Source organism: Sorghum bicolor, chromosome 9 (genome assembly GCF_000003195.3).
Source record: "Sorghum bicolor cultivar BTx623 chromosome 9, Sorghum_bicolor_NCBIv3, whole genome shotgun sequence".
Taxonomy (NCBI): Eukaryota; Viridiplantae; Streptophyta; class Magnoliopsida; order Poales; family Poaceae; genus Sorghum; species Sorghum bicolor.
Genome location: NC_012878.2, coordinates 6,252,249 through 6,275,756, shown reverse-complemented (window position 1 = coordinate 6,275,756; position 23,508 = coordinate 6,252,249). Strand labels below are relative to the sequence as shown.

General features: G+C 40.5%; 3 protein-coding genes across 3 annotated transcripts; all 3 read right to left on the bottom strand.

Annotated features, from left to right (window-relative positions):
• On the bottom strand, positions 5,553-11,825 carry LOC8080938 (autophagy-related protein 18d). The gene is made up of 5 exons (XM_002439312.2): positions 11,775-11,825; positions 7,077-8,111; positions 6,673-6,907; positions 5,963-6,089; positions 5,553-5,831 (listed from the first exon to the last, which is right to left on the bottom strand). The coding sequence occupies exons 1-5, from the start codon at positions 11,823-11,825 to the stop codon at positions 5,723-5,725; spliced, it is 1,557 nt and encodes a 518-aa protein (XP_002439357.2). The 3' UTR covers positions 5,553-5,722.
• Positions 14,634-15,236, bottom strand: LOC8080936 (proline-rich receptor-like protein kinase PERK12). The gene has a single exon (XM_002439310.1). The coding sequence runs from the start codon at positions 15,234-15,236 to the stop codon at positions 14,634-14,636; it is 603 nt and encodes a 200-aa protein (XP_002439355.1).
• Positions 18,534-19,037, bottom strand: LOC8080935 (proline-rich receptor-like protein kinase PERK12). The gene has a single exon (XM_002439309.1). The coding sequence runs from the start codon at positions 19,035-19,037 to the stop codon at positions 18,534-18,536; it is 504 nt and encodes a 167-aa protein (XP_002439354.1).

Below are 23,508 nucleotides of genomic sequence, written 5' to 3'. Positions count from 1 at the left end.
AAGGGGAGATGTGCAACTGATCGACCGCGTCGCCGGCCGAGGTACCTGGGCGCGGCGCGGTGGTTGGTTTGGTTACGTGGATTGGATCGGTGCTGGCCTGGCCGGGCGGCGCGCGGGACGACGCAGCCAGCAGGCTGGGTGGGTGGGGAAGGCGGCCGGGCGACGGTGGCGTGGACGAGCGAGGCTGCAGGTGGCGGGCGACGGCCACCGTGAATCAAGGGCGGCGGGCGGGCAGAGACTAGCGTCGCAGGGGTGGTGGGAATGGAATAATCTCGTGTTCACACAGTTCAACACACCATGCATGGATGCATGCGTGGGACTTGTTTGCGTAGATTAATTATTAACTACAAATAATCAAGCTGTGACACACTTAATAAAAAATAATAATTTTGCTAACAGCTATTAGTAGACAGAAAAAAAAATGATGTGATATATAGTTAGCAGCATCGCGCTGTCACCAAATTAGCTGTAGTGGTAACGGTTTATACACGAGGGGTATTCACGCTCATACACATATTTCAGTAGATTTTTTTTTTTTACACACGAAAAAACACGTACCATGTACTGTTGGTACAGTTTTTGTGGTTATATATACCGTGCAAGTGCGGATATAGGTTACCCATGGGTTGTCTACACCCGAAATTTTTTTTTTAAAAAAAAACCTTGCTAACACGTGCAGAAACTATGACAGAGCTCCCTCGAGGGTATTGGGTTCTTGCTACCCGTTGCCATCCCTAACTAGGCTGTAGGTGTGTAACGGTAAATGAACCCTTAAATGTTTTCAAGTTGAGAGTTAGATCGAGTTGGAGGATTTTGTATGGACACATGTCATCAATCTGCGATAGGTGCCTGCTGGCTACCTTTTGAGAGGACCATTCTCACTAAAATTTTATCATTTTTTTCTTCTTCTCTCTTTTAGGTTGGCAAACAACACTTACATCGCCTAGCTTTGACACTAGGCTAGAGGTGCCCTAATTATGCTTTTGTTTGCTGTTATCCATGCATACCTACCTGTCCTAGGGTTTCTTGCTTTTTAGTTTCATATAAAACAAAATTATGCTTTTGTTTGCCGTTATCGATGCATAGCTCTTTTTGTAACGTTTATATAGTAACGATCGATACGGATGATATAGATACCCTCTTGTCGCTTTCGAATTTAGGAAACTAGAAACACGGCATATCCTTTTGTCACATTCTAAATATGGTTAGAACATCTTTTCAGAACGACAAATAATGTCACATGTTTGTATTTTGTTTGCTTATTACTCTATCTCAACTACTATTAAAGTTAGAAGTCTGATATTACTTTCTTCTTTCTTCCGCTGCCTCTGTATGTGTCCCATCTATCTTGCATTTCTTGTTGCACAAAAAAAGAAAACGCTTGGACGTTTTCGAGTCAACACCCTCCATCCCTCAAAAGCACTTAAATGTCCCTCGATAGGTAGTCAATAGCATACATGCTTGTATGGGTGGCAATGGTTGCCAAAATGCAAAACCACTAGTCCATGTTTGAACTCCACAAAGGATATATGCTCTCACTCATCGAGCCTTACCCTGGTGATGATGTTCAACAAGCCAAAAAAGGCGCCATTACCAATCAAGACAAGTGCCTTAAGCCATTAAGGCTCCCTACTTTCCTCTAGACTCTCCCTTGTCACCAAGCTGTCATCTACTACCAAACTTCTCCACTATATATAGGGGTACCCTCAAGCCCAGCATAGGGAGTTATTGCGCAAGCCTTCTACATATACCATGCTTGGATGGTTCACTGCAGAAGGTCACCAAGATGTCAAGTGCTATGGCTCATTTACAAGGTCACAACAACCCACTCACTTGAGCTCTCAAGATCTATAGCATAACCCTCACAAAGATGAATAAGTGTGTCTATATATCCTAGCCATGGATGTGATGTTTATGCATATATTTGAGAGGTGGATGCACTTTAGAGTAGCTTGCCCTAGCTTTAGTAGCCCTGAGATACTCTCCCACCATAACAGGCAAACCATGGCAACCTATGTTACACGGATACTCCAAGAGGGGTGACGTATCCGTATCCGATACTCGTCGGATACGCGGATACGGATACTCGGATACACTATTTTAGTGGATTTTATTTTTAGAAAGTGCGTATCCACGTATCCGATACGTATTGTATCCGATACTCGTACCCGTACTCGTGTAACGTAGATGGCAACCCATATATATAGAGCCAACCACCATAACTAGCAACTAGGATCAAATTCCAAATTTTCTAAAAGACCACTTAGAGTCTATCTAACACATCTTCACACATATGTTAGTCCTAGTGCCTATGTTTTCATCTAAATCACCAAAACAATATATGATCATTCACACATCCCTTTTTGGTGATGATGAAAACAAAATCAAAGCAAGCATAAAACTACATCCAATTATTTAAATAACTAAACAACACATGCACTAAGCTTGCATAAAATTTAAAGAACTGAGGAACACATGCACTAAGCATATATGTGTCGTGCATTAGTCCGTGGTACGTGCTCATGTACCCTTCATGGTCCATCCTCATTGAACATTTTCATTAATTTGATTTTGCTTCTTCTCTCTTTTAGGCTAGCAAAAAACTTACACCACCTAGTTTTAGGACTACGTCTTGTTTGTAACATTTATATAGTAATGATCGGTATGGAATGATATAGGTAGTCCACCATAACCTTCGAATTGAGGAAACTAGAAACATGACATATCCATTTGTTGCACTCTAAATATGGTTAGAACATGTTTCTAGAGGGACAAAATGTCACATATTTGTATTTCGTTTGCTTGTTACTCTATCTCGACTTTACTAAAGCTAGAAGTGTGATATTATTTTCTTCTTCTCCTATTGCCTCTATCTTTGTGTCACATATGTCTTCCATTTCTTGTTCCACAAAAAAAGAAAATGCTTGGATGTTTTCAAATTAAAACCATCCATCCCTCAAAAAGCACTTAAATCTCCCTCACTAGATAGCCAATAGAATGCATGCTTGTATGGGTGGGAATGGTTCGATGCTAAGGGTGTTAGCTTCAATAAGTGAGTGCTTATTGGCTAACCCCTAGAGACTATTAATTTCTCTTGTCGTATCAGTTGCCAAAATGCAACCACTAGTCCATGTTAGATCTCCACAAAGGATATGCTCCCAGTCACCAAGCCTTACCACAATCATGATGTTTGGCAATCCAAAAACAGCACCACCAATCAAGGCAAGTGCCTTAAGTTGTTAAAGCTCACTACTTGCTGCTAGACTCTCCTGGTGGTCACCGGGTGTCGTTTACTATTGAACTTCTCCACTATAGGGGTATCTCCAATCCCAGCATAGCGAGTTATTGTGTCGGCCATCTATATGTACCAAACTTGGAGGGTTCAAATTTGTAGAAGGTCACCAAGACTTCAAGCGCTCTAGCTCATTTACAAGGTCACAACAACCCACTCGATTGAGCTCTCAAGATATATGGCCTAACCCTCAAAAAGATGAACAACGGCATTTATATATCCTAGTTGAACATGGCTTTTTTGTGAATCCATAGTCAGTGTCCATGTCTAAACTTTGAGGACCTTCCCTATTGAATTTTCCCAATTTTTCTCTTATGCTCTCTTTCAGTCTAGAATGAAAATACTTATACCACCTAGCTTTGAGACTACACCACCCTAAAGGCTTACAATTTCTTTTTAGTTGTATATATAAAATAAAATAATACTTCTACTCACCATTTCTGATGCACAACTCAATTTGCAACTCTTATATAGTAACCATCGGTATGGAAAGGTACAGACATACCCTCATACCTTTCCAATTGAGAAAACAAGAAACACGATATATCCTTTTGTCACATTCTAAATATGGCTACAACACCTATTCATAATGACAAAAGGCCACATATTGTTACTTTGTATGCATATTTTCTCTATCTCTACTATTACTAAAGCTAGAAGTGTGGTATTACTCTCTTCTTCTTGCATTGCCCCCTCTTCATGGGCCATCTATATATCTTCCGTTTCTTTTTTCACAAAAAAGAGAAAATGCTGCAATATTTTCAAGTCAAAATCCTCTATCCCCTAAAGGCACTTATATTTCTCTTGGTAGAAAGCCAATAGCATACATGCTTGCATGGGTGGCATTGTGCATGGTTCAATGGCGAGAGCATTTGATCTGGTAGGTGAGTGTTTATTGGCTAGCCTCTAGAGATGAAGATTAATTTATCCCATGATAATCGTTGCCAAAATGCAGCCTCTATCCCAATCATGGTGTTGGGAAAGACACAAAAGCAGCCACCGCCAACCAAGACAAGTGCCTTAGGTCAATAATGCTTACTACTTATCGCTCGACTCTCGCACTCACCAACGTGTTGTCACTATCGAGCTTTTGTACCATAGGGGTATCCTAATGACTAGTGTAGCAAGTCACACCACACACCCTATCCACCCCAAGCTTTGATTTACAGAAAGGACACCAAGACCTCAAATGCTTAGGCTCAATTTAAAAGGGCACAACAACATACTCACTTAAGCTCTCAAGATCTAAGGCCTAACCTTGACAAAGAAGAAGAAGAACAATGTGTATCCTAGCCATGGATGCTCCTAGAATAGCTCGCCCTAGCTTCAATAGTCTTGAGATACTCCCACCGTAATAGTCAAGCCATAGGAACCCAGATATAGCAACAATCTCCTCAACTAGCCACTAGAAGAAAAGTACAAATTTATAGGATCGCCGTTTAGACTCTGTATAATACATCTTGACATACATGTTAGTCACAATCTTTGTGTTATCATCTAAATCAATAAAACCATACATGATCATGTAGACAATATATGTTTCTTAAAATCTCCCCTTTTGGTGATGATGACAACAAAATCAGAGAAAGCTTAAAGTTGCATAATTTAAACAAGTAAATAACACACACTAAGCTTGTATATAATTTGAACAATTGAAGTATACATGCAGTAAGCTTACTAGAATCTTTATTGGATGCCTTACCATCATCTAGCCTGTCCAAAAATTTGTATTGATTTTGTAGTATGTGCCCAAGGCTACAATGGGGACCATGGCCACTTTATTTTTCCCTAAGTTTTTACTTGTTCTCTCTTACAGGATGGCAAAAGAATACTTACACCACCTAGATTTGAGACAACAGTTGGAGGTGCCACAAAGGAGTAACTACCTCCCTTAGAGTTTCTTCCTTTCAATTATTAATTTATAAAAAACAAAAATAATGTTTCTATTTTACCATTTTTGATGCACAACTCCTTTTACAATGTTCCCATAAAAAAAATTATATATATGTGCGCTGTTTCGTTCGTGGCCGCTTCCAGCCATGGCGCCGCCTCAGAAGTGTAGCGGAGAAAAAGGATGCCCCAAGTATGTCATACATTTCTATAAAGTTATTCACAAAAAATATATGTATATTTGAACTATGAGATCGTCTGGCTGCCTCAGTTTATTTGGAAACCAATGTACCTGTGGCAGCCACATGTAAAGTGTATGACAATTTGCAGGCACGAACCAAACACCCTCGACCTTTGATGATATGTTCTATAAATATTAATACTTTTCTCTTCTATATAAACATGGCAAACTTAGAGTGACATGGGATAAAACTCAAATACATTATACAGTGATGAGTAGAATATACACATGCATCTGTGGAACCGAGTGAAACTTTCTTTGCACAAGAAGCCCAGACGTCATGAAGCTCAAGTTGTTAATTAAACTCTGGCCCTAAATGGAGGGGAGTCCTTATCCTTGAGAAACTGGAAATATTCCTTTCGCACCATCTCCTTGCCATTTACAGGGTCAAATCTGCATCTATAGAAACTGAAAATGCCAAAATTAAAGAGTGAGTATACAAGTGATGACAGGGAGCATCGTTTCAAGCTAAGAATGATCTAAATCAAACAATTCTTAGATGATTTTTTTACATTATTGTTCTCTATATAAATTAGTACCTGCTATCCATCCCGATAATCATCACGGTGTTTTGTTGTTCTCCAAATGCTGTAACGTAGGTTGTGGTCTCTGGTAAACGGAACTGAGCGAATGACCATTCTGAACTGAAGTAATCCGGCAGAATCACTGGAGAACACATCAATCAAATAGTGTCTAATAAGAAGAAAATCCAGATGCTAGAAATATGGAACAAAGAAATCCATAGCTAGAACTTGTGATTGCTAACAACAGAACTGACTCTGGTGATTGCTAGTAGTAACCCACATGTGTATACAAAATTACTGATTGAGTACAATTCATAAATAATTACTCCCTTTCATTCCAAACTATAAGTCTTTTTGACTTTTCTAGATGCTTTGTTCTTGCTAAAAAGCCAAACCATCTTATAATTTCGAATGTAGAGTAATAAGTCATATTCTCTTTTGATGACTGTGTCACCAGCTTACTTCATAAGAAGTTAAGAAAAACTAAGCCAAGGATTATACGCTGAGTTATATACAAAATTATATATTTATCGTGCTTTGCAACTCATTTTGCAATTGCAAGAAAAATAGTGAAAACAATGTATATTGAACTCGTAAAAATAGCTTATTTTAAAGTGATTCAATGAATGTGTGTTACTAGATCATATAATGCATGGATTTGAGTGAAGCTAACCCACCATCACTAAATGAAAGAAAAAGAGATTGAAAAAGATTTTTCTGGTTACCTTTCATGAAAGACAAGGATGATCTTGCATTGGATGCAGATGCAGTGTTTGTTTTTACGACAGAACGCGCTGCTTGATCAGCAGATTGCTTGTGACCAGCGGCATCTTTCGCCCCAACTCTAGCTCTCAAGCTGAAAACATGTAGGGTTCCTTTGTCGCTGCACACCGCCAACCACTGCAGGTCTCGTGACAGCGCGATGCTATGTATCTCAGCTGGGTCAAGCCCTCTACGCACCTGCAGAAGTGCAGATTCATTCAGAACATCACATCATTGCTTAATTGTTTACCGTTTACTAGCTAGTAGCTCTTAATTAGTAAAAAGAAAATTTTTTATCTTAGTAGTAGTTAGTACATCTAATAATTAAGTTGATTATTGTTTGCAGTAAAATACTAGTTGATGTTACCTGCTGCAAGCAAGTCCCATCCATGGTGCTGAACACCCTGACGAGGGTGCCCTTGACGCTGGCCGTGGCGAGCACGGCGCCGTCGACGGTCATGGCCATGCACGCGACGTGCGAGCTATGCGCGGCGATGAACCTCGCCTCGGGCTTGTTCCCGAGCCTGTCGACGCGGACCTGCCCTCGCGTCGTCCCGAGGCAGGCCAGCACGTCCACGCCGGCGTGGCAGGAGAGGCAGCAGAGCCCCCGGCGGTTGAGCGCCGTGGCGATCCTCCAGATCGGCCGCGCCGAGGCGCGCAGCAGGGGGTAGACCCTGACCGCCCGGTCGAGGACGACGGCGAGGTAGTCCTTGGACACCCGGACGGCGCGGACGACGTCGGACTGGAACTCGAGCACGTCGGAGATGCGCCGGTTCTCGCGGTCGTCCCAGACCACGACCCGGCTCCTCCTGCCGCAGCCCTCGCCCGCGGCGGTGGCGGCGACGAGCACGAAGATCTCGCTGCGGAACACCATCTCCACGCCCACCATGGCGTACCCGTCGCCGGCGCCGTGCGGCAGCACGCGGCGTAGCTTCTCGTGGAACGGGCTGCTGCAGTCGAAGACGCGGAAGTCGGCGGTCGTCACCACCCCGAAGTGGGTACTGTCCTGGTTCCAGGACACCGATACCAACCGGACGCCGCCGCCGTCGTCGGCCTTGGTGGCGTCGGCGGCGCCGCCTGCTACGGCGCGGCCCATTATATTGATGGATGGATCGATGCCGGTAGTTGCCGGCCGCGCGACGAGGAACAGAAAGTTTCTACCAACAGCTGGTGGCCGTTGCGCCGCGAGAAAACGCGATCCAGGCCAGGCGGCGAGTTGTCTTGTCCGGAACTCCGGGCTCCGGCGGGAAGGCGTGATGTCGCTGGACAGGAGACCGCCCCGCAGGCCGGCTACATACTGTATGGATATAATCGGGCTCTGACTCGTTGGGCCTTTTAATTTGGGATACTGTTTGGGTTCGATCAGGTTCAGAGGCCTGTCATGGTTTGGCTTCTTGGGATACTGTTTCGCAATCGCAACCAATGCAAATTACATCACATGATTATTCTTTTCTCTTGCGTTACCATCGATATCGACGCTATGGATGATCGTAGAACAAAGGTGTTGGATTCGACCGAAATACTCCGAACCAAGGTTTTTAATTTCGTTATCGCAAAAATTTCGGCCACCACCGAAATTACCGAATTTCGTGAAATTCGGCTGAAATTTTGCCGAAATTTTTTTAGAGACTAGCACATGAAGTATGCTTTTATTTTTAAAAAAATTAGATCTAAACAAGTATCAATATGATTTATGATTACACATCTATTGAATAGAAGAATATGCAATATAAACAATAGAAAATATGAGTCTAAAGTTATATAGCACATGTATTAGTATATAATAAAATTTCAGATTTTTCTTTCGGCCACCACCGAAATTACCGAAATTCGCGAAATTTCGCCGAAATTTTGAACCCTGCTCCGAACTTCAGCGAATTTCGTCCAATTCGGTTAGGTCCGAAACGAATTTTGTGATTCAATTTCCGAAAATTCACCGAATTCAGCCCGAAATTGGACCAAATTTTCCCGAATTTCGTCCATTTCGGTTGGGGCCGATTTTTTTTTTCAAAATGAATCCCAGAACTGTTAGCAACATCTCCTTCTCTGACTCGCTATCTATGGATTCATCAAAAGAACCAGCGAAGCGTATAAAAAGCAGCATGGAAAAAAAAATGATCACGACGTGAACTCATGGATTTTATCTGTAGTTGTCTGTTTCCACAATCGATCCAACCAAATGAAATGTTATGATCACAAAAAATGCATTAAGACATTACAAATGTGGATTTGCATGACGAAGGTCTTGTTTGGTTTTTCTTGTTAAATTTTAGCCAACTAAAATTATTTTAGCTATTTTTGGATGAGTGGGATTAAACTATTTTAGCTCCTTTTAGTCAATGTATTTAGTTAGCTAAAATTTAGCAAGTAGAACCAAACAGGCCCAAAGTCTCAACTCTCAATGCATGATAATGCTTGTACAAGCATCAAAATCGCCTTTCAGTTTCACCTGCTGCTAGCGTGGGGAATAGCGCTCGTGGGCAAGCTCGTGGGATTCGACCCAAATGGGCCGAAATTCGGTGGGATTCATCCATTTTAGATAGGCCCAACAAAAATTGGTACCAGACAAAATAATTCGGCGTACTTTGAATTTTCAGCTCAACTCAAGTTCTTTGGCTGGAGGTAAAGAAGTATTAATCAAAGCAGTAGCTCAGGCAATCCCGACATATTCCATGTCATGTTTTAGACTCCCTAGAGGTTTGTGCCAACATATCAATGGTATCTTGCGGAATTTCTGGTGGGGAAGTAAAGAGGGTAAACGGAAGACATGTTGGGTGGCTTGGGATGACATGATCAAACCAAAGTTCCTCGGTGGACTGGGTTTCAGAGATATTGAGCTTTTTAATCTAGCTTTGTTAGCGAAGCAAGCATGGAGGGTGTTGTCTGGTGCAAATTCTCTAAGTGCTCGTATCCTCAAAGCGGTTTACTTCTCAGATACTGAATTCCTACAAGCTAGGCTTGGTAATGCGCCTTCCAGGATTTGGAGGTCAATTTTGGATGGCAGAGATGTCTTAGAGCAAGGTTTGATACGACGTATTGGTACAGGAGAGGCAACATATATTTGGACTATGAACTGGCTCCCGCGCGACAGTCTGTTGAGGCCGGTGATGAGGGTCCAAGCTAACCTTCCGCAGAAGGTTAGTGAACTTATTGACTCTACGACAATGTCATGGGACATGCAAAAGCTACATGAGTTTTTTGCTCCTATGGATAGGGAAACTATTGTTAATATTCCTTTGAGCACACGGAGGCAAAGTGATTTCTGGGCCTGGCACTATGATAAAAATGGCATATTCACTGTCCGTTCAGCTTATAGGATGCTAGTACTCAGAAAAAATAATATGACGGCCTGCTCTGATAGTGTGGCGGGAAGATCAAGCACTAAGGCAGACGAGAAAGAATGGACAGCGTTGTGGCATGTCCAGGTGCCGTCGAAGATTAAGGTGTTCCTGTGGAGATTAGCTAGACAATCTCTTCCTTCTGGGGATGTCTTGCATCATAGGAATTTGAAGGCACAAAGCACTTGTGCCATTTGCGGTGCTTTGGACTCATGGAAACATTCTTTGATAGACTGTCATATGGCAAAGTGTGTATGGGCTTTGGAAAGGGAGGATATCACTGAACATTTATGCACCATACCGGTTCAGGATGCTCGAGGTTGGTTACATACTATAATAACTACCTTGAAGCATGAAGATCTTACACGGGTACTAGTTACTTTGTGGGCTATTTGGTACGCGAAGAGACAAGCTGTTTATGAGAATTCCTTTCAGAGCCCTCTGTCCACGCACTGTTTTGTTAAAAGTTTCATGTCGGATCTAGAACTTGGGAAACAGGCAGCTCCTCCAGGGGCAAGTCATCAACACCAGAATGCACAAAAGGCACCATGGATCCCTCCGCCAGCGGGCGTCATGAATGTCGATGCGGCCATATCGAAGAATTCGAGCAAGGCATCAGCTTCGGCAGTGGCAAGAGACTCCTCAGGCATGTTTGTTGGGGCTTCAGTTGTAGTAACAGAAGGTATTTATGATCCTGAAATCATGGAGGCAGTAGCGTGAGAGCCTTGCGCTCGCATCAGATTTGTTGCTACAAAAAATTAGGGTGGCTTGTGATAATATCACAGTTGTTAGAAATATCCGAGGCAAAGGCTTTGGATCTTATGGCCATGTAATTCAAGAGATCAAGGCACGAGGAGACAGTTTCACTTCAGTTGAGTTTGTTCATGAAGGTCGGATGTCTAATGGGGATGCTCATAGACTAGCAAGAGGCTCCCTATATGAGACAATTGGTAGACATGTTTGGCTTATCAGTCCGCCGAAAGGCGTGTGTACTTCTTATTCTCGGACTAGTTAATAAAGTTTGAGATTCTCAACAAAAAAAAAACTCAAGTTCCTTGGCAGCTTGTATAAAGCCTCCATATCTATATCTATATCTATATCTATATCTATATCTATATCTATATCTATATCTATATCTATATCTATATCTATATCTATATCTATATCTATATCTATAAAGAGGCAAAATTTCAGTCTGCCACCTATTTTTGTCCGCCACCTTTATAGATAGGTGGATTCAGTGGTAGACAGAAATAGATGGACATACTGAAATTTTGCCTCTTTATAGATAGGTATAGATATAGTATTATGTTTTTTAATATAAGTTAAAGGTAAAAATAAATACAGTACTACGTTTGAAACCCTACGATTTCATTTTTCCTCCCTCCCCTTCATCTAGCCGGTGGCAGCTCACCTAGTGCGTTGTGTGCATGCGTGCCCGCGACCACGACGTGAAGGCAGGGCGACGGATCTCCCATTCCAGTCTATTCATTTCCCATCGTCCCTCTTCCACAACTCTCCTCTTCTACAGTCATATCCTGAATTGTCATGAATATCTAATCCCCAATCCTCAATTGTTGTTCTAGTGGTTTATTTTTTTGGCACCACTACTGGTAGTAGTGGCGTCAGCAACATGAGGGCTAGGACAAGCCCATTCCTAAGCCCGTTCGTTAATCGACAAAAACAAAAAACAAATCCATGAGCCCACTAGCAAGCCTATTCCTGACCCCGTTGACGAGCACGTTCCCCACACGAGATGGATCTTTCTCTGCCGTCATTCGCCATGCCACTATCGGCCAGGCTGCCCTCCACCCAGAGTAGACCAAGAGAGATTAGGTTGAAGCCTTCCACCGCCCACCGTGCTGCAGTCTCCTTAAATCTGCAAGGAGATCGAGGGTGAGAGAGGGACATTGGAGAGAGAGGGAGGGAGAAAAGGAGCCAGTGCCGCCACAGCTGAGAGGAGAGAGGATATGAAGAGAGAGTTGTGTGCCCACATGATCTGTGCATGGCCACGCCGAGTGGCACGCCGCTGTCGGATTTGCGCCTGCATGAATTAAGCAGACTACCATTGTCGGATCTCGCCCACTACCACTGGATCTGCATGTGATGGCCGCCCCACGTGCCGCCGCGGGTGGTGGCCGTCTCGTGCGCTACCACTGCATGCTGCTAAGGAGAGAGAGAGAGAGAGAGAGAGAGAGAGAGAGAGAGAGAGAGAGAGAGAGAGAGGAGGGCGAGTGAGAGAGACTAGGGCATCAGGTGAGTGCAGAAGTGAAGTCGGCACTAGGGAGATGGCTAGAGAAGCGAAAACAAAATGTGTTGTAAATATAGAAGCCCGATAGAGGGATTAGATATGAATTTTCTATGGGCCTCAGTGTATATTTTTCGAGGCGGGTCTCCATCTCCGTAAACAATTTAGGTGACCATCTCCAAAAATACTTCGGAAATGCATTTTGTGAGACGATTAATTGTGACCGCCTCCGTATATGGAAATGTCTACCTTCAAAAATCCTTAGTCATTTTATGAGATGACTGAATTTTATGACTGCTTTCATTAATGTTTGGGTATTACCTCGTAAAATCATTTTTGTAGTAGTAAAACCTAAACTAACATTTTTGGATGGCAAGAAAGACAATGAATGTGTAAGCATGGTGGGATATCTCAAAACGACAACCTAGGAAGAGCGAAGGTTGTTTGTACAACCAATAAAGAGCAAAGGGCGATCACCTCTTTACAATCACTCATCACTCAACACACATGGGCACATATCCACTATGTCTTCGCACATTTCGTAGCTTGGGTTTGTAGTTTTTGCTACATCATGGCAAAGAGCATGATTTTAAGGTATCAAAATCCAAACAGTACGATCCATCCAGAATTATAATTGACTTAAATCTAAATGTACCAAAGAATATTGACTATAATAAAAATGCTATTCTCTTCCTGCCTAATTAAATCAATTCATAAGCAAAAACTTTTTCCCAATAAAGAGTTTGTTGTTGGCATCTCCAAGAGCTAATAACTACTGGCTCAAAATTAGATAAGATCTCATTTGGACCTCAAGTTAATAGTCTGACTAATGTCTTATCTCACTGTAAGAAAACAGATTACCCTTGGCAGCCAACAATTTGCAAATTGAACCGCGAGGAATATACTATTACCTTGCAGGTTGTAAAAAACCACCAAAGGTGATTCCATAATTCCTTGACTGCTATTTTTTGGCAGGTGTGGTCTCCTAGGATTAAAAAATTTATTGTCTTGCTATTTTGTAGGTTCAGATTCATGATTTCTGAAAACGATATGGATGGCTCTTTTTTGAGCCATCCTAGGAATATCCAGCCGTCCATTTTTAGGGGCTGCGGGCCAACCGCTCCAAGAAAAGATTGATTTTGAGATGTAGATGGGTAAACCATTTGTAGCCGCCTCTAGAAATCCTCTATGTAGTAGTGCAAAATACCATCACTACTATATACTAGATTTCAACAAAGCCTTATAGATTAATATAGGATGGACATAAAGGGGCATGGTCTCTAGAAATGTAGAGGTGTGCCAGGGAAAGGCCCGCCTCTATTAACTTGTAAACTGCCCGTTGCAACTAGATTAATCATGGTTTAAAATCGCGGACTATGGCAAATAGCAGCATCTTCTCTCTCAGGAGCTACGAAGCTACAGTGCTATACTACTGCTATGATATGGCAGTTTTTTTCTAAAAAAGTATTAAAATATAAGTAATTGATGCAAAAAAACATAAAAATTATGAGATTTGATGAACGAAATATGTTTCTTTGGTTCCAAGAGTCTAGAGAACATCACATAATATGAATTACATCATGATATTCATAAAACTGTAACATATTGGTATCAGTTTATATCTTGCTACTGCACATATCGGTAATTAATAATCAACGTGACAGACTGTACGAAAACTGGCAAGCAGAAAACAACATGATAAGAATTTAGGAAGACACTACCACTGCTGTCTTTTTTTTACGAAACTGGAGGGGCTAAGGCTCCTACAGGAGCTTTATTGAAATAACATAAGTCTTACAAGAACAAAAGGCACAAAGACGGAAAGAAAGGAATGAAACAGTCAGTAAAGTACAGACAAATTAGGGGACAGGAAAGGAGAGGAAGAAAATAAGCGTCTCTATTGATTCGCAGCAACATTCAACCTATAGATCCAAAATTTGTTGTAATCCTACTTTATACCGCTGCTGCCTTGGATGGGGATTAGGCATGCATCGTCTGTATAGTTTTTGTACGTGTTCCTCTTCGCTGGAACCGGTTTGAGGCTTTGAGCTCTGGATCAGAGCCCTTCGATCGGCCGCCACCGTGAGCCGGCCGGCCGGCCGGCCGGCGTGTCTGGCCCAACCTCAGGCAGCGCTGCAGGGTATGTAGCATATACTCCCGTATGGTATGTAGCAGCATGGAAAAAAAATAATCACAACATGGAAATGTTTTTTTAACTTCAAATGAAATGTTACGATCACGGCATATGCCTTATGTCACTACAAATGCGAGTTTGCATGATGAAATCTCATGATAACGGCAGTACAAGCATCAAATCGCCCCTGTGCAGCTCTGGGAATCAAGCGCTCGCGGCCACTGAAGGCGGCGGCGGTGGATCGCTTGTTATGTTGCTTGGTCCGGAGGGAACTTTTCTTAGCACCGGAAAGTCGACGATAGGGCTCTCAGCCACTTGAGATGATGGCGGCGGCGGCGGGTCGCTGGTGTCGTTGCTTGGTCCAGTTGGGACCTTCCTCAGCACCGGGAAGTCGACGACGGGGCTCTCAGCCACATGAGATGGTGGCGGCGGCGGATCGCTAGTCTCGTTGCTTGGTCCAGTTGGGACCTTTCTCAGCACTGGAAAGTCGACGACGGGGCTCTCGGGCACTTGATACGGTGGCGGCGGCGGATCGCTGGTCTCGTTGCTTGGTCCAGTTGGGACCTTCCTCAGCACTGGAAAGTCGACGACGGGGCTCTCGGGCACTTGATACGGTGGCGGCGGCGGGTCGCTGGTCTCATTGCTTGGTCCAGTTGGGACCTTCCTCAGCACCGGGAAGCCCTCGCCGCTCAGCGCTGCCGGCGAGCGGCCCGTAGCCGACGCCATGGAAGAGAGCATCGCCAGCGGCAGGAGGATGAGCAGAGGCAGCAGCGCCACTGCGGTTATCTTGCACCCCTGACCGGCCATAGCTATTTTGCCAATATTCTATCTCTCTAACTTGTGCTTGTTGGTGGTGTGGTGGCAACGATATGCATGGCCATGTATTTATAGGGTCTCTGCTCTGTGAAACGATTAATTTTGTTGGTGACCGCTGAAACGAGATTTGCTGCGTGTAAATGCAGTATGTTTATTGCATTGAAACGTAAATCTAGCAGTTTTATTAGCACCAATTAATCCCTTGCTGAATTTTCTCGGCTCCGTTCAGAAAACAATGTACTTGTTGGTGAGCGCTGAAATGAGATTTGCTGCGTATAAATGCATTATGTTTATTGCATTGAAACGTAAATCTGGCAGTTTTATTAGCACCGATTAATCTCCCTTGCTGAATTTTCTTGGCTCCGATGAGAAAAGTCCTTTGTCCCTGAAAGCTTCAATTCCTAAAATCCGTGCCAGTCAAACTTGTTTAACTTTGACCAACTTTATAGGAAAAAGTATCAATATGTATAACATAAAATGAGTATCTTATGGAAATATATTCAATGATAAATCTAATGGTATTAATTTGGTACTATAAATCTTAGCGTTTTTTTTTTCTATAAATTTGGTCAAAGTTTTAAAAGTTTGACTTAGGACAACTCTAGAAATTGCAGCTTTCAGGGACGGAGGGAGTATTTGTGTTGGTGAGCGCTGAAACGAGATTTGCTGCGTATAAATGCAGTATGTTTATTGCATTGAAACGTAAATCTGGTAGTTTTATTAGCACCAATTAATCCCCATTCCAACACTTGCTGAATTTTCTTGGCTCTGTTCAGAAAAGAATATAATTATGGAATCCGTATGAGTCAAAATAGTTTAAATTTGATCAAATTTATAGACGATGGTAATAACATTTGTGTTCCCAAATAAATTTATTATAAGAACAAGTTCTATCACTAATCTAATGTACTTATTTTGTTTCATAAATTTTAATATGATTTTTATATAAATTTAGTCAAAGTTCAAACTATTTGACTCCTCATAAACTAAGAACTGCATTCTTTCATAGACGCATGGAGTACTCTATATTTTGTCCACGGATTAAATGATTCGGTTCCCGTGTCTATGGCTCCGCTATATTGCACCAGACCAAATCAAAATTCAGAATGATTTTGTTCTAGTTTCTACTCTTGTCCGCCTCATTCAAAACATATTCAAATTATATGGATGTTATTCGACAAAGTTACATATCAATTCATTAGTATTCAAATTAATATTAAGATGGTTTTAATTTTTGTAGAAAATAATAAAGTCAAAATCTACTTTTGGAGAAACTTCTTCAAAATTCGATTCTACGAATGCAATGCTGGGCAGAGGGAGTTTCTTGTAGGGCTATTGCGTTCTTACCTTGTTTCAGAGTCCAATTGTGATTTTACCCTCGTTTTTGTCACCGTTGCGATTTTACCCTTACTTAGTCCAAACGAAGCTTCACTTTACCTCTACTCCATGAACAGCTAGTAACATGTCAAATTGGCTTGGGAAGGACAACTTTGCCCTTGCAAAAATACACCTACTTTTTTTAGTACATTGTGATTTTACCCCTGTTTTTAGAAAAAAAAATTGCCAGCAACATTGGACAACTTGTTACATATATTTCCACATAGCATGCAAATATAGATAGATAATATCAGATCAAAAGAAAATGTAGCAAAAGTATGCATACCTCCTCCTAGACGACAACTTTGTAAAAGTAACTTAGATCTAAATGTATCAGAGAATATGCACTATAATAAAATGCTATTCTCTTCCTCCCTAATTAAATTATTTCCTAAGCTAAATTTTTTTCCCAAATAAAGAGTTTGTTGGCATCTCCAAGAACTACTAGTAACTACTGGCTCAAAATTACTCCCTCTGCCCCTAACTATTTGTCGTTTTTATTAAGTTTGACTAGATTTATAAAAAATACATACAATATTTGTATCTCCAATTAAATTTATTATAAAATTAGATCGGACAACCTATCTAATAATATTAATTATATACTATAAATATTAATATTTATTATATGTATTTAGTCAAAGTTATTTCTCAAAAAACGAAAATGACAGTTATTTAAGGATGAAGGGAGTAGATAATATCTCATTTGGGACTCGAGTTAATAGTTTGACAAATGCCTTATCTCACTGTAAGAAAACGGATTATCCTTGGCAACCAACAATTTGTAAAACTGAACCCCAGAGGAATATATTATTACCTTGCTGGTTGTAGAAAAACAACCAAGATAATTCTATAATTCCTTTACTGCTGTTTTTTGCCCGTTAGGTTCTCTCAGGATTATTTTTTTGCTATTTTTTATTCAGATTTGTGATTTTGGAAAATTGATTTGTAGGAATGGCTCATTTTTAAGCACTCCTAGAAATCTCGTTGATTCTCCTCAATGCAATAGTGCAAGATACCATCACTACTACACATTAGATTTCAATAGAGCCCCAAGGATTAACAAGGGTGGACATAAAAGGGCATCGTGTCTTGAAATGTAGGCCGGAACGTTCTGGGGGAATGGCCCGGTAAACTCGTAAGCTGCCCGTTGCAGCTAGGTTAACCATCATTTAAAATCATGGACTATGGCAAACAGCAGCATCGTTTTTCCATGAGCTATGAAGCTTAGATAGCGGTTTTCTAAAAATTTTGAAAATAAAAATAATTGATTCACAAAAACATGAAAATTATAAGACTTGATGAACAGAAATATGTTTCTATGGTTCCAAGAGTCTAGAGAACATCACTTATAATATGTAATACATCATGATTCATGAAACTGTAACATATTGGTATCAGTTGTGTGAAGATGTGTTGTTTGTGCACATATTGGGGTACTTAATCAACGTGACAGATTGTGCAAAAACACTAGCATGCAGAAAACAACAACATATAAGAACATAGGAAAACACTACCCCTGCTGCCATGGACGGGGATTATGCATGTGTCGTCTTTATCATTTTGAAATACATCATGATCAAGGTGGGTTCCAGTAGAAGTGGTCCTCACATCTTGCCTATCGATCCATGCAAAGAACAAACCAATGCCAAGCATATATGCAGCAACATGGAAAAAAAATAATCACAAGATACATGAACTCAGGATCATATCTGAATATTACGTTTGCACTTTTGGTCAGAAAATATTTCTTTTCCACTATCAATACAGAGGATTTTTTTTTTGAACTTCATCAAAGGAAATATTACGATCAAGGCATATGCATTGTGTCCATACAAATGCGAGTTTGCATGATGACATCTCAATACATGATAACGTCAGTACAAGCATCAAAATCGCCCCCTCTGGGAATCAAGCGTTCTTGGCAACTGACGGCGGCGGCGGTGGATCGCTTGTTATGTTGCTTGGTCCAGTGGGAACCTTTCTCAGCACCGGGAAGTCGACGACAGGGCTCTCAGCCACTTGAGATGGTGGCGGCGGCGGATCGCTGGTCTCGTTGCTTGGTCCAGTTGGGACCTTCCTCAGCACTGGGAAGTCGACGATGGGGCTCTCGGCCACTTGAGACGGTGGCGGCGGCGGATCGCTGGTCTCATTGCTTGGTCCAGTTGGGACCTTCCTTAGCACCGGGAAGTCGACGATAGGGCTCTCAGCCACTTGAGACGGTGGCGGCGGCGGATCGCTGGTCTCGTTGCTTGGTCCAGTGGGAACCTTCCTCAACACCGCAAAGCCCTCACCGGTCAGCACTGCCGGCGAGTGGCGCATGGCTGATGCCATGGAAGAGAGCATCGTCAGCGGTAGGAGGATGAGCAGAGGCAGCAGCACCACTGCGGTGATCTTGTGCACCTGCCCGGCCATAGCTATTTGCCAATTCTACCTTGATCTCAACTTGTTCTTGTTGGTGGTGTGGTGGGCAACGATAAGCATATGGCCATGTATTTATAGGGTCTCCACTAAGTGAAACGGTTAATTTTGTTGGTGAGCATTGAAACGAGATTTGTTGCAGGTAAATACAATATATTTATTGCATTTGAAACGTTAATCTAGCAGGTTTATTGGAACCAATTAATCCCCATCCCCACACTTGCTGAATTTTCTCCTCTAGGTTCTGTCCATGAAAGAATGTAATTATATGATATCCATATCGGTCAAATTAGTTCAAAGTTTAACCAAGTTTATAGGAAACGGTACTACATTAATTTTCCAAATAAATTTATTATAAGAATATATTCTTTCACTATAATGATACTTATTTTGTATCATAAATTTTAATATGTATTTATATAAGTTTAGTCAAAGTTCAAACTGTTTGACTTTTCGAAAAATAAGAATTGCATTCACTACCAAAATGGTAGAATTCCCCTAGTATTTTTAAGTAGTAATAAAACACAACCAACCACCTATAGGACACGAAAATCTCACTAGGAGACATTTGGAAGGAAAAATTTATACTAAATTTTAAATACCAAAACATTTGAAGAACTCCACCTCACTAGGAGAAAATTAATATTCTGGTTGTAATTCTTTTGTGGACCCAGGGAGTAATCCATCTTTTGTCCACGGATTAAATGATTCTGTTTTTCCATGTTCTGTGCCTCCGCTGTATTGCACCTGGTCAAATCAAAATTCAGAATGATTTTGTTCTAGTTTTTTCTTGTCTGTCTCATAGCAGCATTGTTCTCGTCCACGCTTCTGGAACGGGAACATAAACGTAAAGTTAGGGTATCATTTTATAACGTGGAAACGAGAACAATTGTACTTCTAGAATGTAGATGTTCCCGTAACATAAAACATGAGAACATCCAGATGGGTCATCTTCATGTTCCCTGGCTACTAAGATCTGTCTGCCATCTGAAATTAATTTTTAAAACATATATTATTGCAAAAAAACAAATTTGATTGGATGCATTATATTTATTGCGTTTGAAACGATTAATAGGGCCCCCTTTTGAAACAATTGATTTTATTGGTGAGCACTAAAACGAGATTTGATGCGTGTAAATGCATTATATTTATTGCATTTGAAACATAAATTTGCCAGGTTTATTAGCACCAATCAATCCCTAAGTTGCTGAATTTTCTTCTCTAGGGCTCCATCTAGAAAAAGAATGCAATTATAGGATCCGTATTAGTCAAATTAGTTCAAGTTTGATCAAGTTTATAGGAGATCGCACTAACATTTATTTCTCCAAATAAAATTATTAAAAAATATTTTCTATCAATAATCTAATGATAATTTTTTGCATCATAAATTTCAATATGTTTTTATATAAATTTAGTCAAAGTTTAAACTATTTGACTCCTCAAAAAATAAGAATTGCATTTACTACCAAAATGTTAGAATTTCCTAGTATTTTAAAGTAGTAATAAAATACTACCACAAGTTATAGCACATGAAAATCTCACTAGGAGGCATTTGGAAGGAAAATTGATATTAAGGGGGTGTTTAGTTCAAAAAAAATGCAAAATGCAAAATGCCAACTAATTTGGAATAATGAAATGCAAAGTGCCAAAATTTTCAGGATCATGTTTAGTTTCGTCCAAAAATACAAAATTTATTACCCTCATGAAGGCCTCATGAGGCTCTTTTAGGTTTTTTTTGGTCTCTTGAGGCCAAAATCCAAAATGGAGAATAACCACTTGTTTGCAAAAAATTTTAAGTTTAGTTCTATTTTGCAAAATGATGAACCAAAACCCAATTTTTTTAGAATATGAGAACTAAACACCCCCTAAATTTTGAATACCAAAACATTAGGAGAACTCTACCTCACTAGGAGAAATCTAATATTCTGGTTGTGATTCTTTTGTGGACGCATAGAGTAATCTATCTTTTGTCCACGGATTATGTTTCCATGTCTGTGCCTCCACTGTATTATTGCCTAGATCCAGTTTTTTCTCTTGTCTGTCTAGCCATGTTCCTGTCCGTGTTTCTAGGACGAGAACAGAAACAGAAACTTGAGGTACCATTTTATAACGTGGGAACGGGAATATTTGCGTTTTCGGAAAGCAGACGTTCCCTGAATATGGAACATGGAAATGGGAATATGGATCATGTTTCCGTTCCGTGCCTGCTAAGGTCTGTCTACCATCTGAACTTAATTTTTGAAACATATATTATTGCAAAAAAAGAGATTTGATACGTGTAAATGCATTATATTTATTGCATTTGAAACGACTAATAGGGCCTCCTCTTTGTGAAACGGTTAATTTTATTGGTGAGCACTAAAACAGGATTTGATGCGTGTAAATGCATTATATTTATTGTGTTTGAAACAAAAATTTGCCAGGTTTATTAGCACCACTCAATCCCTAAGTTAATTGCTGAAATTTCTTCTCTGGGGCTCCATTAGAAAAGAATGCAAGTATCAGTCAAACTAGTTCAAGTTTGATCAAGTTTATAGGAGACGACACTTACATTTATTTCTCCAAATAAAATTATTAAGAAAATATATTCTATCACTAATCTAATGATAATTATTTTGCATCATAAATTTCAATATGTTTTTATATAAATTTAGTCAAAGTTTAAACTATTTGACTCCTCAAAAATAAGAATTGCATTCACTCCCAAAATGTTAGAATTCTCCTAGTGTTTTGAAGTAATAATAAAACACTACCACTAGTTATAGCACATGAGAATCTCACTAAGAGGTATTTGGTAGGAAAAGGTTATACTAAATTTTGAATGTAAAAATACTAGAAGAACCTACCTCACTAAGAGAAATTTAATATTTTGGTTGTGATTCTTTTGTGAATGCAGGGAGTACTCTATATTTTGTCCACGGATTAAATGATTCGGTTTCCATGTATGTGGCTCCGCTATATTGCACCAGACCAAATCAAAATTTAGAATGGGTTTTTTTCGGTTTCTACTCTTGTCTGTCTGCCATCTGAACTTAATTTTCGAAACATATATTATTGCAAAAAAAACATAATTTGGAACATATATTGTCCATCTAGCATGGCCGTAGGGACGCTTGGACCTTGCTTGGAATGAGGAATGCAGCCAAATAGCAAATATACAAGGGCCACGTACATTCGAAATATATCGTATGACACGATCATGTGATGGGAAAACGGTCAAACTGTATATTAAAAAAAAGAGAAAATGAACCCAAACTAGATAAAACAAAAAAAAAATATAATAACGGGGCAATCGGCTCTCAATAACAAAAGCAACTAACGATGAACTAACAAGTAAAGACTACATGAGATGCATACTATGGGCCTTCTTGGCAGAGATTCATCAGCTCCAGATTCACCATTTTCAGCTCTACTCCACCAAACATTTCCCAAATATTCTAGATCCATGAAATCCAAATCTAGAGGCCAGATTCACCAAAAATTCCCCGTTGCAGCTAGGTTAACCATTGTTTAAAATCGTGGACTATGGCAAATAGAAACATCTTTTTTTCATGACCTATGAAGCTTAGATAGCGGTTTTCTAGAAATTGTGAAAATAGAAGTAACTAATACACAAAAACATGAAAATTATGAGATTTGATGAACAAAAATATGTTTCTAAGATTCCAAGAGTACAGAACATCACTTAGGTCTTGTTTGGATGTACGGACTCACATCAATTTATCATATGTGTTGGCATGGATTGGAGTAGAACTTTAACTAAATTATACACCCCAATCCACCCAACATATATGGATTGAAGTGAATATGATAACATCCAAACAAGCCCTTAATATGAGTTGCATCATGATTCATGAAACCGTAACATATTGGCATCAGTTGTGTGAAGAATATATGTTGCTGCTTCACATATCAGTACTTAATCAACGTGACATAGTGTACAAAAACACTGGCATGCAGGAAAAAAAAACAACAACATGATATAAGAACATAGGACGGGTATTATCTATTATGCATGCGTCATCTCTATGGTTTTCTTCTCTGACATATGTATTCCTCTTCGCCGGAACCAGCTTGAGCTCTGGATCATAGCCCTTTTGCCGCCACCGTGATCCGGCGTTTCTGGCCCAAGCTCAGGCGAGCGCTGCAGCCTGCAGGTACAGTCAGTTCCAGCAGGAGTGGTCCTGAGTCCTGACCGATCTTGTCTATCCACCCATGCAAAGAACGAACCAAAGCGAAGCATATATGTAGCATGAAAAAAAAAAGAATCACAAAATACATTAACTCAGGGATCATATCTGTAATACTTCGTTTCAATTATCGATCTAGAGAATTTTTTTTTGAACTTCATCAAAGGAAACATTACGATCAAGGCATCTGAATTATGTCACTACAAATGCGAGTTTGCATGATGAAATCTGCATGATAATTGCAATACAAGCATCAAAATCACCACTGCAGCTCT